We start from the raw sequence: 26,519 nt of genomic DNA on the forward strand, positions 1-26,519 counted from the left end.
ACTTACCATTATGTGTATAGTGTACAGACTTACCATTATGTGTATAGTGTACATACTTACCATTATGTGTATAGTGTACAGACTTACCATTATGTGTATAGTGTACAGAGTTACCATTATGTGTATAGTGTACAGACTTACCCCGACTTACCATTATGTGTATAGTGTACAAACTTACCATTATGTGTATAGTGTACAGACTTACCCCGACTTACCATTATGTGTATACTGTACAGACTTACCATTATGTGTATACGGTACATACTAAGAGTGTCATCCAATCATTTTTTAAGAACGCTGTCGCATGAAAATCAATCCCATTAATTATGTGTAAATATATACATCAGTGGTGAACAAAGTTTGTGTGAGACTTGCTGATATATATGCACATACTGAAGGGAAATGGAAGACTTAAGCATGACAGGAGGGATATATGAGTAATGACAACCAAATTAACATCCCCTGTTTTCTCACAATGTGGGGATAAATAGCAATATTAAACAACAACTAAAGGTAGGATATCAAAATGTATAGTAACAGATACCCATAATCCTATATGAACAATTTAATCTGTGATGACTGTTGACTTTCTCCAAACCTTACCCTCAGCACTGGAGTTCTCATCAAAGATTGGTTTCAGAGATCCACTAAAGTAGAGCATAACATTCTTCTCTATCAGCCCCGTGTCAAATGGACAGAGATGGGTATTTTTGTCGTACACACTGAAAAAGTAGTCAATATATTCTTTACAACGGATTCCACACAGTTAAATAAGCGGCAAGGTCCAAGCAATGAGCTATACAAACATTACATAGGACAACGTATAACAAAAGGTCCAAGCAATGAGCTATACAAACATTACATAGGACAACATATAACAAAAGGTCCAAGCAATGAGCTATACAAACATTATATAGCACAATGCATAACAAAAGGTCCAAGCAATGAGCTATACAAACATTATATAGGACAACGTATAACAAAAGGTTGAAGCAATGAGCTATACAAACATTACATAGGACAACGTATAACAAAAGGTCCAAGCAATGAGCTATACAAACATTATATGGGACAACGTATAACAAAAGGTTCAAGCAATGAGCTATACAAACATTATATAGGACAATGTATAACAAAAGGTCCAAGCAATGAGCTATACAAACATTATATTGGACAAAGTATAACAAAAGGTCCAAGCAATGAGCTATACAAACATTACATAGGACAACGTATAACAAAAGGTCCAAGCAATGAGCTATACAAACATTATATGGGATAACGTATAACAAAAGGTTCAAGCAATGAGCTATACAAACATTATATAGGACAAAGTATAACAAAAGGTCCAAGCAATGAGCTATACAAATATTATATGGGACAACGTATAACAAAAGGTTGAAGCAATGAGCTATACAAACATTATATAGGACAATGTATAACAAAAGGTCCAAGCAAAGAGCTATACAAACATTATATTGGACAAAGTATAACCAAAGGTCCAAGCAATGAGCTATACAAACATTATATAGGACAACGTATAACAAAAGGTTGACAATATAATCTACTTTGTTACGTCAACTACATAAAAACCAACACCACCTACGTGGTATGCAGTGACTGCAGCTTTACAATAACTAGGTCCAACATCCCTATGAATAGAGAATTTTTTGCACAATAAATCATTTTTAAAATCGAAACTAGAATTATGTCAGTGTGGCATTACAGCCGCTCACCATTTTAAATTTAATTGCTTCAGTGACACGTTGAGCATAAAAATCTACTATAATAACTCAGATATGTGTTCTGTATTCTGCTAATTGAAAATCAGGTCATCTGATGATGTTGCGTTTAGGATTTTCAAAATCAATCACCTCTTAAATGATGCCTTAAAAACATTTCTCCCTCTCCTCTTTTTTCACCCTCTTTAAGTGTGACGCATTGTTGTAATTTTCATTAATTAGCATCCTCCAATGATGTGACATGAGCGTTTACGTGCAGAATGGCAATCGTTGAATGGATAATAAAGAATAGGTGCATTTTTTGCTTGTGAAATGAAGGATAATTAACAGTAGTGGGAAAACATGCATGGAGAAAAGAGACATTGTACTCTTTTTATTTTTATTTATTTTTTATTCATATTAGTGAAAATCATTAATATTTGTAGCGACTATATTTACCGTCATTGAATATACAAAATCTCACAAATGTTCTTGGAATATATTTGAATTATATTTCCCAATGCGACTTCACCAACGTAAGAGTTATTTCCCTTACACCCAATTGGATACTATTTTGACACGGCGCGAATTCTTGTCAAACAGCAGCGGCAGTTGTCATGTTCTTAAATTGTTACACTTTCATAAATAGATACACCAGAAATAGCATGCTGTGTTACACAAATGTTTGATAAGCATACACAGTTCACCTATCGTCTCGTCTCGGCGCCATTAGTCTACCGTTATCAACCTAAGCACGATATGGCATATATATGTTACCGTTTCAAACATCAAAATAAAGTTTATACTTCATCACTCATACGGTTTATAAGTTTATATATTTACTTCTTCCTTCTACAGACAGCGTCAATGCTTGACAGGTTTCACATGTGCTTTCTCGAATCATATGTATTTCATACGCGTAACACTCGCCAGACCGCAATCCGAGTTGCTAAAACGCTCAAACCTAGTGCACGAATTTCACCACCACAACACTCGTAGAATGCACAGGAGATAAACATTTTGTTTTCAGCAATTATTTAAAGTATGGATTATTATTTGGAGAAGAGTATCAGAAGCCTTTGTGTTACCCACAGGTGAGTGTCAGAGATTCTACTTTCTATTTACAATAACGAAACTATATAGCGGAAGCATGCAATACTGAATTATGCGCACGCACCCCGAACGGAAGTGGGTCTGTCATTTCGTTTGGTTAACAAAATGAACACTTACCTAAAGTTAGTGATTTTATGCTGTGGCCGTTCATCGTAACTGTTGATATTCTCCTCATCCCCCGTAAACACAGACAACTTTGGGTTTGTCAATGCTATAAACTCTTCCACCTATAGAAAGACAGGGATAAATTAGAGCAACATGTTGAATATAAAATATGGAATCAAATATATCTATAGCTACTATTTCTGAAAATTGTACAACATTACCTAATTATATTAATTCTTAAACCAGAACTTTCCCTCAGAAACTAATTCAATGTATACATACTGCATCGTCGGGATCACCGGGAAACATCAACAGATCTTGGTCGTCCAACAGTTGTTTACATTCACGACATTTAGCAGGTGGTAGTTTGGGGGCAGGGCTCGCTTCAACTTTCACCTCGTCCTGCAGGTCCCTGGTTTATAAAGTCATACAACACCTAGTCAGTATGTTATTATATGGTAACAGGTATAGAATAGTTCGGGTGTCAAATACTATAGAAGTGACAAGTTAACAAGAATTTAACTTTTAAACATAAATACTTAATCCTTAGGCTGCTACGCGCGACATATGTCGTTTTGAAAAGTCAGGCCGTCAGTGCTACGCACGACATATGTCGTTTCTCGGTCTGTAGGTTTTGATCGGTAGCCAGGAAGTGTGAAGTCGGGTTGTTGCTATACCATACCCGAATGTGTATAGTAGAAGGCTTCTGATTGGTTGTTTTGTCATTACTTTTGATATTCACGGCAGTGTACCCTAGTAATAACCAAAGGTGTGCAAGAGAATTTCAAATCGAAAAAAAAAAAGGCATAAAATGGTGGACGTGTAGATTGAAGCGATGAATATGATGGTAAACATTTATTCTCCATCGTCACCTACGAAGATAATAAATGTTTTGAAGGGTTTGGCATGGTTGATGTGGAAATACTCCGGTGTAACATACTATTTAACTTTCCAATAAAAGGATTTGTGCCCTACGCAAACAGGAAAATATCGGCAGACCAAGGCGCACATGTTGTCTGCAGGTGAGGCCGAATTGAACATTGACATAAATACTTTTTGAGCCGATTTATTTCTTCAAACTTTTTATCGATGATTTAATCATAAACTAGACCGTAGCTAAGATATATCTATATGCCGACTGTGACAGTAAATGTATTGAATGGCAACCTGAAACCTGTAGCAAATCACATGCAATTCTTGTCAAAATACCTGACCTTTTTACCTGAGAATCTCCGTGTAAATATACAGCGTCTTATGTCAAAAATGAAGTTTATAATCTCTGTTATCATTTGCCAATCACATTTGCGGACGAAAATAATTTTAAAACGATCCTCCTCTTGCTTAAATCCGATTAATTAAAAGTTTCACATTTTCTTACCTTTATTACCACCTGTACAGGTAAATACTGAAGCAACTTTAGAATTGAAAACGTTCATATAAACTTAAGACAACAACGAACAATTTTCATACAACTTTTTTTCACATATAACAAATATTTTCCAAGTTATGCACATTTGAAAAATCAAGTAAATTAATTTAAATTTCAGTAACTAATTCAGCAGTGGTGTCCCTTTACATAGAAATCAATGTCGCAGCCTAAGGGTTAAGACAGGAATCCTTCTAAAAAGAGTTCTTTGAAAGTCAGATATCCAAATAGATAAATGTTATGACTGATTCCGCAGTGAAATCCTGTGACATCAAGGAACGATTTACAGTTAATGACTGTGTTTGATGACACGATATACAGTTATAGACTGTGTTTGATGAAACGATTTACAGTTAACGACTGTGTTTGATGACTCGATATACAGTTAACGACTGTGTTTGATGACATGATATACAGTTAACGACTGTGTTTGATGACATGTTATACAGTTAACGACTGTGTTTGATGACATGATATACAGTTAACGACTGTTTGATGACTCGATATACAGTTAATGACTGTGTTTGATGACATGATATACAGTTAACGACTGTGTTTGATGACATGATATACAGTTAACGACTGTGTTTGATGACATGATATACAGTTAACGACTGTGTTTGATGACATGATATACAGTTAACGACTGTGTTTGATGACATGATATACAGTTAACGACTGTGTTTGATGACATGATATACAGTTAACGACTGTGTTTGATGACATGATATACAGTTAACGACTGTGTTTGATGACATGATATACAGTTAACGACTGTGTTTGATGACATGATATACAGTTAACGACTGTGTTTGATGACATGATATACAGTTAACGACTGTGTTTGATGACATGATATACAGTTAACGACTGTGTTTGATGACATGATATACAGTTAACGACTGTGTTTGATGACATGATATACAGTTAACGACTGTGTTTGATGACATGATATACAGTTAACGACTGTGTTTGATGACATGATATACAGTTAACGACTGTGTTTGATGACATGATATACAGTTAACGACTGTGTTTGATGACATGATATACAGTTAACGACTGTGTTTGATGACACGATATACAGTTAACGACTGTGTTTGATGACATGATATACACACACTTTGTCACTCCAGGACCTCACATACACACCTTGTATCCTGATTATCTGTGTCCATCTTATCTTCGTTGTTCTCTCCATCCTCTGTTTTGGCTTTCTTTGACTCCTTCTCCTCTTCACGTTTCACTCTCTGGTCCTCCTCCTCCTCAGCAGTGGACTTCCTCTTTGCTGGCCTAGCAAACAAAGATATAAACACATCTCAACCTCCACAAATAATACAATTACAACAAGTTGATAATATCCTGTTAATTTACAGCACCTTGTACTGATCATATCACAGTGTTACCGGTTACCCAATGGTTCCTATACTGTATACAGCTGTGATATTTCAGTGTGTGATGCTAATGTTTATGAGGAGAAACACAATCTGGTGCAGTGTATGATGGATTCACTTTGTTTGTTCAACCTGTTGTGTCATTTTGTCAAACAATATTCACTATTCTGTTGTATTCACAAAATCATCTTGCTGTGGATTAGCCTGTAAATAGCAGCTAATGAATATTTTTGGTAAATTCAATTTCAGGCCATCCTTTTTAAGAGTACAACAGTTTATTTATAATTGTTCATTACTGACAGTCAGGGAAGGGAGAAACTTACATTTTGTTGAACATAGACATGATGGATGGTTGTGCAGCTCCATTGGAATTCCTGCTTGGTCGACCTCTGCCTTTCTTACCGCTAGTTCCTAAGTTAGGGAGAAGATAGCATTTCAGCATTGTTCTTTTTCTAGTCAACAACAAAAATAGACTGACAGTTTACCATTATGAGAAAATGATTACCTAGGTACTTTTCATTTCATGTTCTGAAATCTTCCTTAATTGAGTATATGAATTCTCTTGATCAGTATGAAGTAGAGCTGAGGCATTGGGAACTGTTCTTGCCAGTAGGAAAGTAATGCAAGTGAATGAAATTTCCACTTGGTAAATCAGAAACTCATTCATTGATTTTTTCGTCAAATATAACATGAAAGAATATCTGAACAAATGAAACAGAAAACAGATAAAATTGAAAAAGTGTTTGTCAGTGTTAGTGAAAGACAACCAATGATGAGTTTAGGACTATAAGGATATTATCAGATAACAACTTCTTTTTCCAGAGGTTAAAAATCTAGGGATATAGTAACTAACATTTTTAGTATTTTTCTTGCAGACATGTCTTTAAAAGTTGTGAACCTGAGAAACACCTACTGTACAACAGTATATATAAATACACCTACCTCGAGGTGATTTCACCTCCACATCATTTCCTTCTTCATCTTTTTCTTCGCCTTCATTTTTGCTAATTTCCTTGATCTCCATTAACTCCTGAAGAGATTGTAACATCAACATAAATAATATGCATTTCTTTTAAAGACTCCTCCTGTTTACTTGTCATCTAACTTAAATAGCAAGTAAAAAGTAGGAATGAAAGGCATAATGGGTTAGCTTGAGTCAATAAATGTTCAATTGTGGACATATTATAAAGATATCTGACCTTGTCATCAACCCAAATATCCAGGTTGATAAATATTTCATCTAGATTTACACCATATTTAAGTAAAAGTCTGATTTTTTCCCCTGGACATAAATTCAACCCACTGTAGGCATTTTGGAACAATAATTTCCAAGAAGAATGTGCATATACAAGATATAAGGCCAACAAACCGATACCTCTTTTAACTCGGGATCACTTCCCTCCTCAGACATGCCATTTGATCCGTTGGTGGTTCCGTTAGTTACTGTGCCATTGTTGGTACCGTTCTCTGTGTGGTCTTTAGTTCCATTGGAATGTCCGTTAGAAGCTGTATCATTGTCCTCATGGTTTCCATTTGGTTTCTTTCCATTTTCCGCTGAACCTATTTCCTCTTTCTTAGCTACTTCTTGGTCCTGTAATCCCCCGCTTAGTTTTAGGTACAAGTCAAAAATCTTCTGCAGCTTCTTATAATATCCTTTCTAGAAAGATAAAAGCCTGGTTGTTCAAACTTCATTAAATGAATGTCATACCAATATACACATACATTTTATATCAAGACAGTAAACAGCTTAGCGAGAACACAGTGTACAAATCAACCACCTGTTTTAATACTTAGCGAGACCACAGTGTACAAATCAACCACCTGTTTTAATACTTAGCGAGAACAGTGTACAAATCAACCACCTGTTTAAATTCTTAGCGAGAACAATGTACAAATCAACCACCTGTTTTAATACTTAGTGAGAACACAGTGTACAAATCAACCACCTGTTTTAATTCTTAGCGAGAACAGTGTACAAATCAACCACCTGTTTAAATTCTTAGCGAGAGCAATGTACAAATCAACCACCTGTTTTAATACTTAGTGAGAACGCAGTGTACAAATCAACCACCTGTTTTAATACTTAGTGAGACCACAGTGTACAAATCAACCACCTGTTTTAATTCTTAGCGAGAACAGTGTACAAATCAACCACCTGTTTAAATTCTTAGCGAGAACAATGTACAAATCAACCACCTGTTTTAATATTTAGTGAGAACACAGTGTACAAATCAACCACATGTTTTAATACTTAGCGAGAACACAGTGTACAAATAAACCACCTGTTTTAATACTTAGCGAGAACACAGTGTACAAATAAACCACCTGTTTTAATACTTAGCGAGAACACAGTATACAAATCAACCACCTGTTATAATACTTAGCGAGAACACAGTGTACAAATCAACCCCCTGTTTTAATACTTAGCGAGACCAGTGTACAAATCAACCACCTGTTTTAATACTTAGTGAGAACACAGTGTACTAATCAACCACCTGTTTTAATACTTAGCGAGACCAGAGTACAAATCAACCACCTGTTTTAATACTTAGTGAGAACACAGTTTACAAATCAACCACCTGTTTTAATACTTAGCGAGAACACAGTGTACATTGTGTTGTTGGGCAGAAATAAAAGTATCCTAAAGTCACCATTCCATCATGGGGTAATGGTACTGATCAATGAATACCTCTGTAATTATGTCCTCCTTCAAGTCGTTCTCCACAGACAGCACTTCTCCTCTAGTCTTGTCAGGAATACTGTCATCAAGTAGTCGACATTTCTTCTTCCAATAACCCTGAAAGTTACCAAATATAAATTGGTCTTTGATGCGACGATTAGAAAATTAGATTATTTTACATGAACTTGAGCACTCAGCAGTATTAACAAAATGTAGCCAAGTAACTCCATTGTTGACAATGATATACTCTTGCTATTGGCTCACATGAAACACTCTCATACATGCCATATCTAACGATTTTGGAGTGAGACTCACGAAAACTGCTTCAGAAACCCCCCCACATTCGTCACGAATTTTAATCGGTCTCACGTGGTCAATCTTAGTGAATAAACAATAACTACATGGATTCACACTGACCTTGGTCACTGAGAGGTCTGAAGTGAAACGCCAGCCACTTAAATTACGGACCAGGCCAGCCGATTTAGCGGGGCATGGCTTGGTGACTTGCTCACCGATGTGTGAACTGTTAAGCAATTAAATCATTGATCCCACATCCAGTGGCGGCTAGTTGCTAATTAATATGTGATGACAGTTGATATTAACATTAAACAGCAACATAAGAGCTGTTAATTCATTACAATCGAAATTGGACACCGACATTGAATCCGGAATTTATTCTCTTGCCGTCGGGATGGTATTGAGTGTTAATGAAAATAACATAAACAGAAGAAATCAAGTTTCTTCAGAATTGGGTATATAAACAAGAGGCCCAGAGGGCCTGTATCGCTCACCTGGATACCAAAGCAATTATGGCAAAATATTCTCCGAATGAGATCAAGGGAATATGCCAGACACCAAGGCCAATCGTTGTAGCATATCTGATTAGATTCTTCATGCCCAGCAATTTTATGTATGGTTATGGGGTGGGGATCTCAACTGTTTCCAAGCTTTGACTCAGAAACTAGGTCCCTAGGGTTGTGGCCAGACCCCAGATCAATTCTAATATCGTGACTGCATTTGTCTCTTTTTGCACAGCATTTGTATATATAGTTTTGGGGTGGGGATCTCAACCATTTCAAAGTTATGACCCAGGGGTTAAGTCTGCAAGGGTGGGGCAGACCCTGGGGTCAATTCTAATATCATGACTGCATTCGTCTTTTTATGCCAAACAATTGTATATATAGTTTTGGGGTGGGGATCTAAACCATTTCGAAGTTATGACCCAGGGGTAAAGTCTCCAAGGGCGGGGCGGTCTCCAAGGCCATCCTGGAAGCATATGTGCAATAATCTCTTTATACTCAGCAATTGTATATACCGTTATAGGGTGGGGCTCTCAACTGTTTCCAAGCTGTGACTAACAAACTAGGTCCCTAGGGGTTCGGTCAGACCCCAGGGTCTATTCTGATATCATGACTGCATTCGTCTTTTTATGCCCAGCATATATATACATAGTTTTGGGGTGGGATCTCAACTGTTTTAAAGTTATGGCCCAGGGACTATGTCTCCAAGGGCGGGGCCAGACTCTATAGCCATCCTGGAAGCAAATGTGCATTCTTCTCTTTACACTCAGCAATTGTATACCATGGTTATATGGTGGGGATCTCAACTATTTCCAAGTAATCCACTTTTTTTGGCCCCACCCCTTAGCCCGGGGGTTCAGCCCCACCATTTGTACAATTTTGAATCCCTGCCTCCCATGAATGCTTCGGACCAAACATGATCAATATCCATGGCATAGTTCTACAGTAGAAGTCGTTTATAACAATATAGCTAAATTGCCCCCTTTTTGGCCCCGCCCTCAGCCCCATCATTTGTATAATTTTGAATCCCCACCACCTAGGGATGCTTCCAGTCAAATATGGTTGATATCCACCTCTTAGTTCCAGAGAAGAGGTCGCTTATACCAATATTGCAAAATTGACCCCTTTTTGCCCCGCCTCTCAGCCCCCTGGGTGGTCAGCTCCATCATTTGTACAATTTTGAATCCCCACCACCTAGGGATGCTTCCAGTCAAATTTAGTTGAATTCCAATCAGTGGTTAAGAAGAAGAAGTCGTTTTAATAAATTGTTGACGTACGTACGGACGAAACAGTATGGCATAAGCTCGAGCTAAAAATGTAGTTATGGGTTTACTCACTAATTCAGAGAAATAATCTCACTATTTTGACCAAATCTCACTAAAAATAATCACTGATCTCACTATTTTGCACTGGAAAGTTATGGCATGTATGCAATCTATAGCACTTACACAGGAATGAGCACATGTGTGTCCCCAATTTGTCGCTAGAGGCTCAACAAGTGTATAAAGACAAACCTTTTCGGTGATATCGCCATCCTTCAACTCATCATCCAACTCAGACAATCTGAAACAGTAAAATTATAAAAACTGAAACATGAAATCTTAACAGAACTTTTTATTATTAAGCAGCTAGACTTAATCCTTCTGATAGTGATGATCAGCTCAGCTACCTCCAGTCAGCCTTTCCTTAATAAAACATTTTTTTCTCTCTCTGAAGAATAACAAATCCTTTGTCCAACCTTAGAACACTGAGAATTTTAATTAAAATGCCAAGCTAAAAGTAACACATGTAAAAACCAGAGGCCCAGAGGACCTGTATTGCTCACCTGTTTCTTTTGTTAAATGAAACTGTCATAAATAACTTAAGACCAAATTTGGTAACTAGAAAACAAGACATTTTAACATCTCTTAAATGCTTCTGAAGATATTGATGTTTGAAATTATAATTTTAAAGCTTTTAACCCATGTTGACCTTTGCCTCTGGCTAACATTCAAAGTTGACCTTTGAACTCATTACTGTAATAAAGAAAAAGATTTGAACTGCTGGTCTTCATAACATACCCAAGTTTCATGACTCTATTCTTAGGATATTGTTGTTTGAAATTTTTAACATATTTTGTCCCCTGTGACCTTGAAAGTAGGTCAAGGTCATTTTAATGACAAAACTTAATAGGACTTCATCCTTGGTACCTACTGGCCAAATATCATGACCCTGGGCCTTATGGAACTTGATAAAGATTGATTGTTAAAGCTTTTAACCCATGTTGACCATTGACCCCTGACTAGCACTTAAAGTTGACCTTTGGCCTCATTACTGTAATTAAGAAGATTCTCACTGCTTGTCTACTTTAAAGGAAACTTTAAAGCACTCCATTCAAGGTACCAACTGGTCAAATATAATGACCCTAGGTCCTACAGTTCTTCAGAAGTAGTTCAAAAGAAAAAGTTGACGGACAGACAACGGACGCCGCAGTACAAAGGGTCAAGTGAGCTAAAAACCAGACCAGGATTTGAGCCCATGACAGCTATTTTACCAAATATTTTTCAGAGAGTTGATATACTTCTAATGAAATAGTCTTCAGCTCATACATGTTACTCAGTGAAGAAAGTAATGATCAGTGCTTCACCATTTGCCTACAGAATTTATGTTAGCTACAGAAACTCTTCGATGACTTTTAAATGGACTTGCTCCCCAATATTTAGGTTCTCACTTGAATCATGTAAACAGTTCAGAGATACATGTCAGTTCAATTAGAAGAACACAGCATTTTCTTCTAGTAATTTGTTGTATCGAGTTGTCAAACTTGGGAAAACACTTCTCAATTACCAGGATTGACACAATCTTTTAACACTTTTAGGCAATCGCATAGAGCAATATATTGTGATTCATACCTTCAGATAAGAAACAACTTTTGTATTTATGCTATTTTAGCTTATATCCTGGCAACTTGTATGGTTCTCTATATAGACTGCCATAAGTACGAGGCATTTAACTATAACAGAACGCTAAGCATGATATTTATGCTCCTCGTGAAATTTGATGTCTAGTAACATATTAATGTGTTATATCATTAGCAATAAGTTTAATCTACAGTACTATGTTTTTTTTAAATAGTCTGTAAAACTAAATGATTTGAATCTAGATGAAATACCCATGATATATAAGCATTTGACTAAACAGTTTTAATCCTCAATAAATAAAGTTTATTATTATCTCATATTTAATTTTTAATATGGCACTTTTTATACATAAGAATTATTAACGGAGAGAAAAGAACATACTTTATTTCCAAATAAGGATCATATCAGTTAATTTGAACCCTAATAGTTCACATAACAAAGACCGTTATTTAATTGATGAGTCAATTACATAGAACTTTGGTACAAGTGTAAAATGCAGTATCAGGATCAATCACCAGATAGTTGGTTGGTTATAACAGGAGCATGCATACATGAAGTTTGAAGGTCCAAGGTGTGAATTCTAAGGACAAGTTACATATCCTTATCCTATTTGGCCATTAAAGGCTGGTGACCTCATCAAATGGGGGCGCCTGGATAATTTAGCAGGTCTGGACTAATTAATATTAGTATTCATATTATACCAGGCCTGTAATGGAGCAAGCCCGGTGTGAATTACACTGGGGTGATTTTATAATTAATTGACAGCATATTGATATATAAATAGGTTTGTAATATGAACTTATTTCTGTTGATTTCCTATATAACTTGAAGTTAAACTCTGCCTAAAATGTTGTTAAATTATATAATTATCAAGTTAACGTAGCAAGGGCAATCGAAATCTAAATTGACTGCCATGATGGAAACTTTGTCTCTCTTCCAATATAGGTCAGACGTCTATATATGGATGTCATGACCCAATATGGAAATTGTAGTAAAACATGGCGGCATCTAGATTTGTAGTACATGTAATATTATATTTGCCCAAGATTTTTTTTTATTAGCAAGGATTTGTTATTTCAACAATTATGCAATATTTTGATAACATTATACTCGTATGAGGACATTGAGGTGTGAATTATATGTAATCTTACAGATTACCATGTTTGATCATGCTCCATTAGTTGGCATAGGACCGCTTCGTAGCTCTGAAGACGCAATATATATATGAATGCAACATCTCGTCATCAGAAGCTACGTACGTTATGGCAGCTATATAGTCTCGACTGCATGGGTACATATTGATTGGTGAACAATCAAAATTAATTAAGAATTTAAGGGTTTGGAGTTCCAATCCAATCGTAAGGTGACAGTACCCAAATCGGATCACCAAACCATCATTTTATTAAATCATTGAAAAATCTGAGGAGAAATTATATTCATTTATGGTTGTATCAAAAACAGAATATCAATGGGTGTTTTAACAAACGAAATTAGCACCTGGGGCTCACTTGAGATATTTATTGAACGCTCTCAAGTCACCAATCAGCGTCTCCAGTTTTTGCGAATGTCGGTACTGAAATCGGATCACGGCTTGAATTTTGCAGTATCGTACGCTTCAAATGAATATTTTTTTGTCAGCATACTAACATTTTATGATGACCTGTAGAATTTATATGACAGAAAGTATTTCTATAGTGTGAATTTATTCCTATAGTCCAAAACAGAGTGCATAGTCGCCTCACGCGCCATTTTTTAAAAACGTAATCAAAACATTGACATTTGAGTTTGAATTACGTTTTCTTGCGCTATTTGAACTTAAAAACTAATTATCTGTAGTCAAAAAATAGTCCATGGCTATCTATTCTAAGACTACATCATTGTTATAACTGATTTGTTGACACATTTATTTATTTATAAGTATTTTTGCAAAAAGTGATCCGATTTGGGTACTGCCACCTTACATGTAAAACACAAATAGAGAAAGCAGTCACTCATTCAGATTGCACAGATCTGGGATTATACTTTACAGTAATGCTTACCCAAAATTATGACATTTTGGATTGGATGCAAACACAATTTAAACAAATTGAACGCAAATATTAATTTGTAACAGATGAAGTAATTAAATGAAGATAGATCAGTGTACAGTGTTAGAAGGATGTTTAACGTGAAGAAGAAGATAACATTAGACTCTACTAGTCATTGCAGTAGCCTGAGTAGAGATGGTCAACCATAACAATATGTGCACATAAGAGATCGGCAATGAAAGTAATCACTTTTGCTTGATGTCTGCATTCAACGATGGCTGCGGAAGAGTTGCACCAGGCATTATTGCTTGATACCTTCGACAATACCAATTATTCAGAAATTATTTCTGTTCTCTGTCTTTCTGCTACGAAGAAACTTTCCCGCGAAATAATGGAATGTTCCAGTAAGGTGATTAGGTACTGTATGTCACTTCCGGTATATATAAAATTTGCAGGTTTTGCTGTATCTAAACGCGTTGTTTAAACGTAAAAAGTTGTATAGCATTAAGCTTAATAATCTTATTGCGATATGATTGAAAGATGTATATATTCTTTCACATTACTATACATTATTGAAATCTCTCATCCCTAATGTAAAATGGAGAAAACCGGAAGTTTACAAACGTCTTTTGCAGACTGAGGCGGTATATTTGACAGGACAAAAACAACATCATGGTAGGAATTTCACCAAAACTTAGGACGTGAAGAAACGATCGATTAGAATTAACCATTTTCTTATTCCCCCCCAGCTTGTAACAAAACACTAGCACGTATGTAACACTGATCACATATTTCCTCCCCATTTTACTACAACCGTTCCCCTCGAAGAAAGTGACTACAACAAGAGTCTGACGTTTAATCAATATAAGTATTACAACTTGTCTATCAAAAAATACCCCGTATACTATAAAAAAAACAAATGTTTTTATAGTATTTTTTTATAACATCTGTAACAGGAAAGAGGATAGTGTGCTACCACTGAGGAACCAGTGACCCTATGTACCCTGTAAATAGTTGCATCTATATATGTTAAAAATCTAAAAAATAACCCTTATTCCCTTGTACATTTCCCAGCGCATAGCATGTAATCTTCAGTTTATGTGAAGAATTGCTACGCCACCAATTGAGCTAAAGCCAGGAAACTAATTATAAGTCATCCTAGCGCGAAGGACAGGTTGTTTCTCCTTAAATCCTGCCCCTGCAGGTAGGGGGTCACCGATTGTTACACACATATTGATTAAACGTCAGACTCACTCCTGTGGTGACTACTTGTGTAACTGCATTGAACTGTCCAAAAAGTCAGGTAGATTTATACAATCGTTAGTTTGCTGTACTATAAAGACGCATCGGTTAAATTTCCCGTCAGAGTAATAATGTTTTACCTTACCTGCTTCCCAGCTAGTCCCTCTCCTAAGGAATAAGCCAAATATACTGAGATATAGGACTACTGTAGAGTCTCCCCAACGAGGTGCTGCATGGTTATCAATAATTATTATGATATTATTATAACAGGATGAGGAAAGAGAATAGTGTGCTTCCACCGAAGATCGGACACATGATTCCTAGTTGGCTGCTCTACCACTGAGCTGAAGGGAAATTACCTCTAGCTTGAAGCTAGAAGGCGACCGTAATACTATGTAAAGTTAAAATCTGCCACACTACTCCCCCCTTTTTAAATGTGTTCGCCCTCGAACACCACAACCCAGGTTCTAACTCCCTGTCACCACAGGGATCTAGGGCCACGGACAGCATTTGTAACAGGAAAGAGAAAAATTTGCTTCCACTGGGGAACAAACTCACGATCCCTAGCTAGATATAGTTTCCTAGTCAGACGCTCTACCTGAGCTTAAGGGCAATTCCCTCTGGCGCAAATCTAGAAGGCGACCGTAGTCCTATGTACAATTAAAATCTGCAACATTATGTTTATATTACTCCAGGGTGTTAATTTTTTTATTGAATAAATACACAAAATGTGCTGGGTTACTTTTATTTTTCGTTTGGGTTTCACATTCTACAGCTTCTTGCTTCATGTTTTAATGCTGGGGATGTCTACCTTCAGCAGTCAGGTCTCCAATTTGTTGCCTTCTAGTGTGCATGATGTCTGGTTATTTCACCCTTAATCCCATCCACCCCAGGTCAGTTCACGCTTGGTTGTTTTGCCCTAAAAATAAGTTTAGGGTGAAACATTTAAGGCCAGTTTTTATGGTTGTGTTTGACTAATTTGGTCTCATTTGAAATTTTCCGTAGTCTTCCTCAGCCATTAGACATGTTACACTATGTTTATGATTGACCAGATCTGTGCATAACATTATGATACATCTGAAATTCTTCCAACAACACCACTGTTTGCGAAATATGAAAAAAAATAGTTTTTAACAATCTTGGGTCAACAGGATTTAAGGTTTGGTTTGGTTTATTATTACCCCTTTGAGAAAATTCTAGGAATCTGATTGGTTAAAAACTACAGTGTACCAAACCGCATTCGTAAATCTCAGGGGGTATACGAAAATCTCGGGGTATACGGTCATGTCACGTGATTCTCAGCAGTAACATGGTGGAATCACGTGATTTTACAAGGGGTATACGGGTCACGTGTCTTTGTATGTTGTGGCTGGGCAACGGGAGACAACTTGCATTCGTAGTCTGCTTCGCTGTTTACAAAATGGCAAAACGTTTCGCTTTGATACTGATGAGGAAATATATTTTTCTTTGTTTTTATTATAAAAGACTCAAAGGGGTAATGAATTCGTTACACAGATTTTTGGCAGGGTATACGGGATGGTATGACCCTACAGGAAATACGAAACCCTTTAGGGTCATACAATCCCATATACCCTGCCAAAATCCGTGTAACTAATAGTATTGTTTAACATCCTATCAACAGCTATGGTCATTCAAGGACGGCCTCCCCTCTGTGCAAGATGCATGCGTGTGTTTTGGGAGACTGCGATATGTTCATGTTTGTCTCCTTGTGATAGTGTAGAACTGATGCCGACTTAATACATACTACCGAAGACACCCAGCAGGACACCCCATCCTGTCACATTATACTGACAACAGGCGAACCAGTCGTCCCACTCCTAAATTGCTGAGCTTTAAGCAGGAGAAGAAACTACCATTTTTACAGACTCTGGTATATGTCTCTGCCAGGGGACGGAACCCAAAGCCGTCCTCACAGAGGTGAACGCTCGACTTAAGGCCAAAAATGATGCATTGTCAAGGGAGACATTAGGATGAAGAAAGTTGTTTAGAAAGAAGTTTAGTCGCCTCTTACAATCATGCAATGGGGGCAGCATATACAATTCTTACCCCCTACCTGCAGGGACAGGATTTAACAGAAACAACCTGTGCTTCCCGCTAGGTTGACTTATATTAGTTTCCTGGCTTTAGCTCAATTGGTGGAGTGGCAGACTGGGAAGCTAGGGGTTCGCTTGTTCCTCAGTGGTAGCACACTATCCTCTTTCCTGTTACAGATATTAACATTGGAGGTTCTATTACATCCTCTAAATTCCAGAGGCTACTCTCACTTTCATTCTCCGCACCCCCTGTAATACGTCGTGCGAAAATGAATCTTAGCTTTTGGATTAGATTCAGGTAGAATTTTTTTTTCACCAGTCGTTAGGCATGTCCTCTGAAAAATACAAAGGAGCAACACCCGATCCCAGAGCCTGTCATTTACCTTCATGCTACTATGTAATTTCTTTGCTTTACCTCAAAGGATAAAGCTAGTCCTTCTCTCCTCAAAAAGGGGACCGTACAGAGTCATAATGCCATCTATGTTTTATCTTGTAGATTTGTCATCGTTTTATCTTGTAGATTTGTCATTGTTTTATCTTGTAGATTTGTCATTATTTTATCTTGTAGATTTGTGATTGTTTTATCTTGTAGATTTGTCATTATTTTATCTTGTAGATTTGTGTTTATCTTGTAGATTTGTCATTGTTTTATCTTGTAGATTTGTCATTGTTTTATCTTGTAGATTTGTTATTGTTTTATCTGGTAGATTTGTCATTGTTTTATCTTGTAGATTTGTCATTATTTTATCTTGTAGATTTGTCATTGTTTTATCTTGTAGATTTGTCATTGTTTTATCTTGTAGATTTGTCATTGTTTTATCTTGTAGATTTGTCATTGTTTTATCTTGTAGATTTGTCATTGTTTTATCTTGTAGATTTGTCATTGTTTTATCTTGTAGATTTGTCATTGTTTTATCTTGTAGATTTGTCATTGTTTTATCTTGTAGATTTGTCATTGTTTTATCTTGTAGATTTGTCATTGTTTTATCTTGTAGATTTGTCATTGTTTTATCTTGTAGATTTGTCATTGTTTTATCTTGTAGATTTGTCATTGTTTTATCTTGTAGATTTGTCATTGTTTTATCTTGTAGATTTGTCATTGTTTTATCTTGTAGATTTGTCATTGTTTTATCTTGTAGATTTGTCATTGTTTTATCTTGTAGATTTGTCATTGTTTTATCTTGTAGATTTGTCATTGTTTTATCTTGTAGATTTGTCATTGTTTTTTTATCTTGTAGATTTGTTATTGACCAAAGAACAAAAGACTGCAGCTCTGATGACAGCATGTCACAGACCACATTTCTGGAATCGGTCGTTACCTGGAATGAAGAGCAATGTCAGCAGAATCTGGATGAGGCTCTACCGAAGCTTATTGTATCCCTATTTTCACTCATGATTTTATATTATAGTGGTCAGAAATAAAACCATAGGTATCTATGGGAGTTTGCTATAAGAAAGTATATTTTTCAAGTTTTATTTCAATTCAACTTTATTGAAATATCTTACAAAATAGTTTGTAATTTTGGTAACATTTTCAGATTTTCATTAAGATTTGTAATACTTGTACTGGTAGTTTTAAAGGTCCAAAGCAAATATGTTGTTGCATTGATTTTTAGCTCACCTGGCCCGAAGGGCCAAGTGAGCTTATGGCATGGTGCGGCGTCCGGCCAGCCGGCGTCAACTTTTTACTTTAAACAACTTTTTCTCAATAACCAAGAGGCCCAGGCTGATGATTTTTGGCCAGTAGCATGCTGGGGTGAAGGGCTACCAAGTTTGTTCAAATGAATGACCTGGACCCACTTTCAAAGTCACAGGGGTCAATTGTCTTAAAATCTTCAAACAACTTCTTCTCAGTAACCAAAAGGCCCAGGGTACTGATATTGGGCCTGTAGCATGCTGGGATGAAGGGCTACCAAGTTTGTTCAAATGAAAGACCTTGACCCACTTTCAAGGTCACAGAGGTCAAATGTCGTAAAATCTTCAAACCACTTCTTCTCAATAACCAAAAGGTCCAGGGTACTGAAATTGGGCCTGTAGCATGCTGGGAGGCAGGACTACCAAGTTTGTTCAAATGAATGACCTTGACCCGCTTTCAACATAATGTCATTGTTCGACATTCAAGGTCACATGTGTCATGTTTACAATTTTTAAAAGGTTCTTATGAATCACTGATATTCTGTCTGTAGCTGTATTTTAGTCCACTTTTAAGATTACAAGTGTGAGAATAATAACAGGTGAGCGTTGCAGGCCCATTGGGCCTCTTGTTTATGTAAAAACAAGGAAGACAGTGTTATATCAATAATGTTCATTAGGATTATTAGATTTCACAGTAAATTAGTAATTATCTTATTGAGTTCATGATCAAGCAATATTACATGAATTGTGCACGCCCTTGACAATATAAACAGAACTACTGTCATGAAGCCCAGATGATACAGGAACAAGTTGGTAAGTAGAAACACACCATCATTGATTGGAGGGTAAGAGAATTATTCATGTTGCTCAACTATTAAAGTATGATATTGTCTAGGTTGAGTATTATTGTTTCTGTGATGACAATGTAGTATTCCAGTTGTGTGGTACCGTGAATTAACCTTTAGAAATACAGACACATAACAAACAGAACACATGTACAACCTCCAGCATACACACTTGTGTAGTCACCCAAATTTTATAGCTATTTTCTCCTGAACATGTTTAACAAGTGGACACTCATTGACTTCCGTGTAGTGTTAAAGGATTCTTCTCAGTCACGTTATTTAGGGACATTTCTATGTAAGGCTACTATCCATTAATAATTATAACCGGCAGTTGGTGATGATTACTGTTTATGTCCTGATTTTGGTTTGTTGAAAGTAAGGGTCAAGGTCTCTTATTATTTATAGAAATTTTTCTGAAAAGACACTAACTTCATTCATATCTTGCATACATTTTCTGGTTTTACCAATTGCGCTATACACTGCTATTGCTAAATGTTTAATGACACCATTGAAATTACTGATTTTGAATGTGATCCTGTTTCAGGAATACTGAAAATCATTTGCCAGTCATTCCTTCCCTGTGTTGATGTTCTGGAAGCAGAGTGGCGAGTTTACAGCCAGATAGTTTTACAGGTACACACGTTTCTTCAATCATTTCAAAGGGACATGTACCATAAAGAAAGTGGAATAAAGTACATTGTTTCATTGGAATGGGGGAATTTTAAAATAATTATCTCATCATTTTGTATTATTTATTTCAGATGTTTTATATTTTTTCTGTTAAGGATATTTTTTCTGTGCCAATTAGTTAGGGGCGGGGGGCTTTAGTCTTACCTATGACCGTCCTGTCATGTTCTGTTGTGTTGCATTCTGATTCAGTGTCAAGGTTCTGTTCCTTCATTTCTTAACAATTTTTGTTCAAGAGTTATACAAAGATTATGAAAATACCTTGAAAGTGTTTGTATTTCTGGGAGTAGAGCCAAGTTAACTGTTACATATTATACACACTGAAGGAGTTTGTCAACCAATTCAGTGACATCAAACTGGCAACTTCCTTTTTTTCATTTTTTTTTTACCATATTTTATACAGAACTCAAGGATAAGAATACCTCAAAAGAGTTCCTATTTCAGGATTCCAAGACCAAAGTCAAGACCACTATTATTGATTAATTATAGATTTGTCAGTGACACTGCTTTGTCTGAGAGAGGAGACATACATATCATGCAGACATTTTAAAATATTTCTAGAGAGGAAATAAATTACAGAGAAATTGCATCTGCCTATGTCATAATTACAGACAGATGGAAAATAACATCAATAAATGAAAAAAATATAACTAAAGTGTCTGATCGACCTAGGACAGAGGAATTAAGATCCACATGAATGTGTTATGATATAACTAAAGTGTCTGAATCGACCTAGGACAGAGTAATTAAGATCCACATGAATGTTTTATGATATAACTAAAGTGTCTGAATCGACCTAGGACAGAGTAATTAAGATCCACATGAATGTTTTATGATATAACTAAAGTGTCTGAATCGACCTAGGACAGAGTAATTAAGATCCACATGAATGTTTTATGATATAACTAAAGTGTCTGAATCGACCTAGGACAGAGTAATTAAGATCCACATGAATGTGTTATGATATAACTAAAGCGTCTGAATCGACCTAGGACAGAGGAATTAAGATCCACATGAATGTGTTATGTTTATGAAATGGCTTTTTGTTTGCTGACATACATATTATTATGTCAAGTTATGTTTATAAATAGAGAATAATACATGCCTTTTTCCATATCACACCCAGTATCAACCCGAGACTGCAATATCAGCCCAAGGGCCGAAGGCCCGCGGGCTGATATTGGTCGAGGGTTGATACTGGGTGTGATATGGAAAAAGGCGTGTTTTATTCTGTTTATTACATACTTTCTTATAAAAACTACTATCTTATGATTTATTTTGATTTTTGAAATATTGAAAAACGATTTTTTTTTCAAATGGGGTGTGATATGGGTTTTGCGGGCTGATATGGGTTTTGGGGTGTGATACGGCGGGGGCTGATACAGGTTTTGGGGTGTGATACGGCGAGGGCTGATATGGGTTAGAGCAATTGTGTCGTATCGCATATACAACAAGTGATCCCAGAGGGATCTTGGCGCCCACCTTTGTACCATCTTCATTAGTTCTTTGTCAGGTCGATCTTTTCTCTTCTTTCCTCTAATCTGTTTGATCGAGTCATGTTAACAGTAAATGCACCTTGAGGTAACTTTTGATCTAAACTTAATACTGATGTGTATGAAAGCCAACCTTCAAAGTGAGTTTGTCATTTCACATATTTACTAGTACAGTACTTAATGTGAAAGAAATAGAATCGATCATTGCAATATGAGAAAGATCTGTTTAGTTCTTCTTTTAATCCATTTTGTTTTTATGATCAGTCTCAAAATATAACATACACAACGAGGGATCAAGGGGAACCTACATTTAAAATTTGAGAAAGATCCCTCCCGTACTTCCCGAGAAATAGCGATAACAAACTTTCACTATCAAAATCCAAGATGGCTGCCTGTCGGCCATGTTGTTTATCCGATCAGTCTCTAAAATTGCCCTGCACAGCTAGGACCAAGGGGAACCTACATATAAAATTTAAGAAAGATCCCTCTAGTTCTTCCGGAGAAATAGCGGTAACAAACCCACACTATCAAAATCCAAGATGGCTACCTGTCGGCCATGTTGTTTATCCGATCAATCTCAAAAGTTGCCCTGCACAGCTAAGGACCAAGGGGAACCTACATATAAAATTTGAGAAAGATCCCTCTGGTACTTCTTGAGAAATAGCGATAACAAACTTTCACTATCAAAATCCAAGATGGCTGCCTGTCGGCCATGTTGTTTATCCGATCAGTCTCAAAAGTTGCCCTGCACAGCTAAGGACCAAGGGGAACCTGCATATAAAATTTGAGAAAGATCCCTCTGGTACTTCTTGAGAAATACCGATAACAAAGAATTGTTTAGGACGGACGACGGACCACGGACGCAGGGTGATTTGAATAGCCCACCATCAGATGATGGTGGGCTAAAAAACCCGTATTTATTAGTAAGTATGTAATAAACTGTATCATATATATTACAGTTAGAACTCTGGAAGAAATCCTATATATTACAGTTAGAACTCTGGAATGAACTGTATCATATATATTACAGTTAGAACTCTAGAATGAACTGTATCATATATATTACAGTAAGAACTCTGGAATGAACTGTATCATATATATTACAGTTAGAACTCTGGAATGAACTGTATCATATATATTACAGTTAAAACTCTAGAATGAACTGTATCATATATATTACAGTTAAAACTCTGGAAGGGACTGTATCATATATATTACAGTTAGAACTCTGGAAGGGACTGTATCATATATATTACAGTTAGAACTCTGGAAGGGACTGTATCATATATATTACAGTTAGAACTCTGGAAGGGACTGTATCATATATATTACAGTTAGAACTCTGGAAGGGACTGTATCATATATATTACAGTTAGAACTCTGGAAGGGACTGTATCATATATATTACAGTTAGAACTCTGGAAGGGACTGTATCATATATATTACAGTTAGAACTCTGGAAGGGACTGTATCATATATATTACAGTTAGAACTCTGGAAGGGACTGTATCATATATATTACAGTTAGAACTCTGGAAGGGACTGTATCATATATATTACAGTTAGAACTCTGGAAGGGACTGTATCATATATATTACAGTTAGAACTCTGGAAGGGACTGTATCATATATATTACAGTTAGAACTCTGGAAGGAACTGTATCATATATATTACAGTTAGAACTCTGGAATGAACTGTATCATATATATTACAGTAAGAACTCTGGAATGAACTGTATCATATATATTACAGTTAGAACTCTGGAATGGACTGTATCATATATATTACAGTTAGAACTCTGGAAGGAACTGTATCATATATATTACAGTTAGAACTCTGGAAGGGACTGTATCATGTTACACTGATCATTTATACCAGTACCTAATCACAAATCACACACGGGGATTTTAGCTCACCTGGTCCGAAGGAAGGGCTTTACATAAGTTGGACAACTTGTGCCCAATCCCTTTTGTATATTAAATGCAAATAAAAAATATGTTTAAATCAAAATTAAGGGATTTTATCCTTATTTAGTCCGGAGAATCCTTGGGCCAAGGGGACTCAATTTTGTATAATTGGTGGGTATAACCCCCTAGGGGCATAGGGATGGGGCTCTGTTTGAAGTTTGTTCTCGCTATATCTTAAGTACTGGATGGATCTTTCTGAAATTTCATATGTACTTACAGCACCTACCATGGAGTGCTATGTCTTTACTTCATACCAATTATTTTAAACATATTCAGGTGAGCGATACAGGCCCTCTGGGCCACTTGTTAAAATATGTTACCACTCTGAGATAGTAAAAAACGCTCTTAGTATAAATTGCTCTTAGTATAAATCACTCTTTGTTGTTTGTTGGTGAAGAGTTATGTGCATTTCCAATTCAGTATAAATGTTTTGTACATTCTGTATGTTGTGTTTTTGGAAAGGAATCTACTTTCACTTTCAATGCTGATTTCCTTTGAAACTCATCTTAAAATTAGTTTCACTTAAATTAGTTTCACTTTCAGTTTCAAACCACTTTCAGAAAACGTAAACTTGTATTCTGAGAATTGTTGAAAACCTGCTTTGTTATCTGGAACTTGGGAAGTCATAGAATCAATAACGTTCTGGATGTAAGAATTTTTATTACTTTAAAACACATTGTCATAAAACTGTATTCCATAATAAAGTTGATAAAATACTGATAATCTGTAAAAAACATATCTGAGTATATAGCCACAGTAGAGAGAGGTGACTTATAAATATCAATACACTATATATACTGTATGTTTATGTCTTAACATCTCCATTGTATATCATCTTATTTCACCTTTTAATTTATAGTAAACATTTTCATGTATAAATTGTGCTTTTATGAAAATAAAACATCATATTATTATGATGAATTTATTTATATTTCTGTCAAGTTAAAAAAAAGAAAGAAAATGAAAAGAAGATTTTCTTTGAATTCTCAGAAAATATTTTGAACAGATCCTGTTCCATGTCTACTGTTGGTAAGAGGGTGATAAGTAGGCTGAAACATCTCTGTGTGGTTTGGGATGTTTGTGTACATTGTTTTAACTGTAAAATAACAGGTTAACTTCCAATGATGATAGAATGAACACAGAGTTGGTTTGTGTTGTGCTTCTGTGTTCTGTAATAGAGAGTGGGTACTCAGTAGTTGATAGACACACAATGTGACATACAGAGACTACCTGGTAGTAATGGCCTTGTTTCACAGCCATTGTTATTGTTTTCAGAGATTTTTCAACACCTAGTACCAGTTATACATAGATTTCAGAAGATTTTCTTTTGAGGTAACATTATATCCTGAGAATGACACTTTCATATTATATTTTTTTTACAGATATGTGGCACATTTGATAATATTCTAGAGACTGTAAAGGATCTATTGGGACAAGCCAAGCAAGAGTTGACCCGTGTCCAAGAGGAAATTCTCACTCACCTACAGGTAAGTTTTCAAAGAGGTGTGACAAATAAAATATGACTTGACCAGTGTCCTAGAGGACAGTTTTACTCCTCAAAAGGTAAGTTTTATATAGGTGTGATAAAACAAACAGAATTTGTCCAGTGTCAGAGAGTTCATTCTCATTCACCTACGGACAAGTTTTATATAGGTGTGATAACAGAATTTGTCTAGTGTCAGATAGTTCATTCTCATTCACCTATGGGTAAGTTTTATATGGGTGTGATAAAACAAACAGAATTTGGCCAGTGTCGGAGGGTTCATTCTCATTCACCTACGGGGAAGTTTATAAAGGTGTGATAATAGAATTTGTCCAGTGTCGGAGAGTTCATTCTCATTCACCTATGGGTAAGTTTTTTATAGGTGAGATAACAGAATTTGTCTAGTGTCAGAGAGTTCATTCTCATTCACCTACGGATAAGTTTTATATAGGTGTGATAACAGAATTTGTCCAGTGTCGGAGAGTTCATTCTCATTCACCTACGGGTAAGTTTTATATAGGTGTGATAACAGAATGTGTCCAGTGTCGGAGAGTTCATNTGCCCTTGGGGGGGGGGGGGTTATTCTCATTCACCTACGGGTAAGTTTAGCTGTCAATCCTACCTCATTTTGACCAAAATGTACCAATCTCCCTAAATAATCCCTCATTCAAGTCCAAACTCACACAAACTCAAAATCTACATCCTGTGGTCAAATGATCTCCTATTTACTGCAATGTGTGTGTAATGATCATAACAGGTGTGTTTGAATCAAATTAATGCTTTTTATACGCCCGTCGAAGACGGGGACGTATTATGTTATCACGTGAGCGGGCGGGCGGGCAAACGATGTCCGCTCGATATCTCGAGTAATTATTAACGGATTAACTTCAAACTTCACAACAAGGTTAATTACCATGAAACCTCGGACAAGTTCGATAACCGCCATTATC

General features: G+C 36.2%; 2 protein-coding genes across 2 annotated transcripts in view; one reads left to right on the forward strand and one right to left on the reverse strand.

Moving 5' to 3' along the window:
• The window catches only part of LOC110451537 (DNA (cytosine-5)-methyltransferase 1-like), a gene marked incomplete in the record, with an annotated part of 46,817 nt that extends 32,267 nt beyond the window's left edge, over window positions 1–14,550 (reverse strand). The window contains 10 exon segments of the mRNA XM_021499619.1: window positions 604–722; window positions 2,949–3,058; window positions 3,219–3,348; window positions 5,515–5,655; window positions 6,080–6,167; window positions 6,699–6,786; window positions 7,132–7,413; window positions 8,446–8,553; window positions 10,751–10,799; window positions 14,413–14,550. Of these exon segments, the coding sequence (XP_021355294.1) occupies window positions 604–722; window positions 2,949–3,058; window positions 3,219–3,348; window positions 5,515–5,655; window positions 6,080–6,167; window positions 6,699–6,786; window positions 7,132–7,413; window positions 8,446–8,553; window positions 10,751–10,799; window positions 14,413–14,465 (1,168 nt within the window).
• Window positions 14,551–14,731: 181 nt separating this feature from the next.
• LOC110451545 (uncharacterized protein C1orf112 homolog) overlaps window positions 14,732–26,519 on the forward strand; it is a 90,053-nt gene continuing 78,265 nt past the window's right edge. Inside the window, exons 1-5 of the mRNA XM_021499632.1 lie at window positions 14,732–14,838; window positions 18,698–18,833; window positions 19,868–19,907; window positions 20,484–20,572; window positions 25,469–25,573. Of these exons, the coding sequence (XP_021355307.1) occupies window positions 18,744–18,833; window positions 19,868–19,907; window positions 20,484–20,572; window positions 25,469–25,573 (324 nt within the window). The 5' untranslated portion in view covers window positions 14,732–14,838; window positions 18,698–18,743. The remainder of the gene's footprint in view (window positions 14,839–18,697; window positions 18,834–19,867; window positions 19,908–20,483; window positions 20,573–25,468; window positions 25,574–26,519) is intronic.

The sequence above is a fragment of the Mizuhopecten yessoensis genome, unplaced genomic scaffold (genome assembly GCF_002113885.1).
Source record: "Mizuhopecten yessoensis strain PY_sf001 unplaced genomic scaffold, ASM211388v2 scaffold651, whole genome shotgun sequence".
In the NCBI taxonomy this organism is placed as follows: Eukaryota; Metazoa; Mollusca; class Bivalvia; order Pectinida; family Pectinidae; genus Mizuhopecten; species Mizuhopecten yessoensis.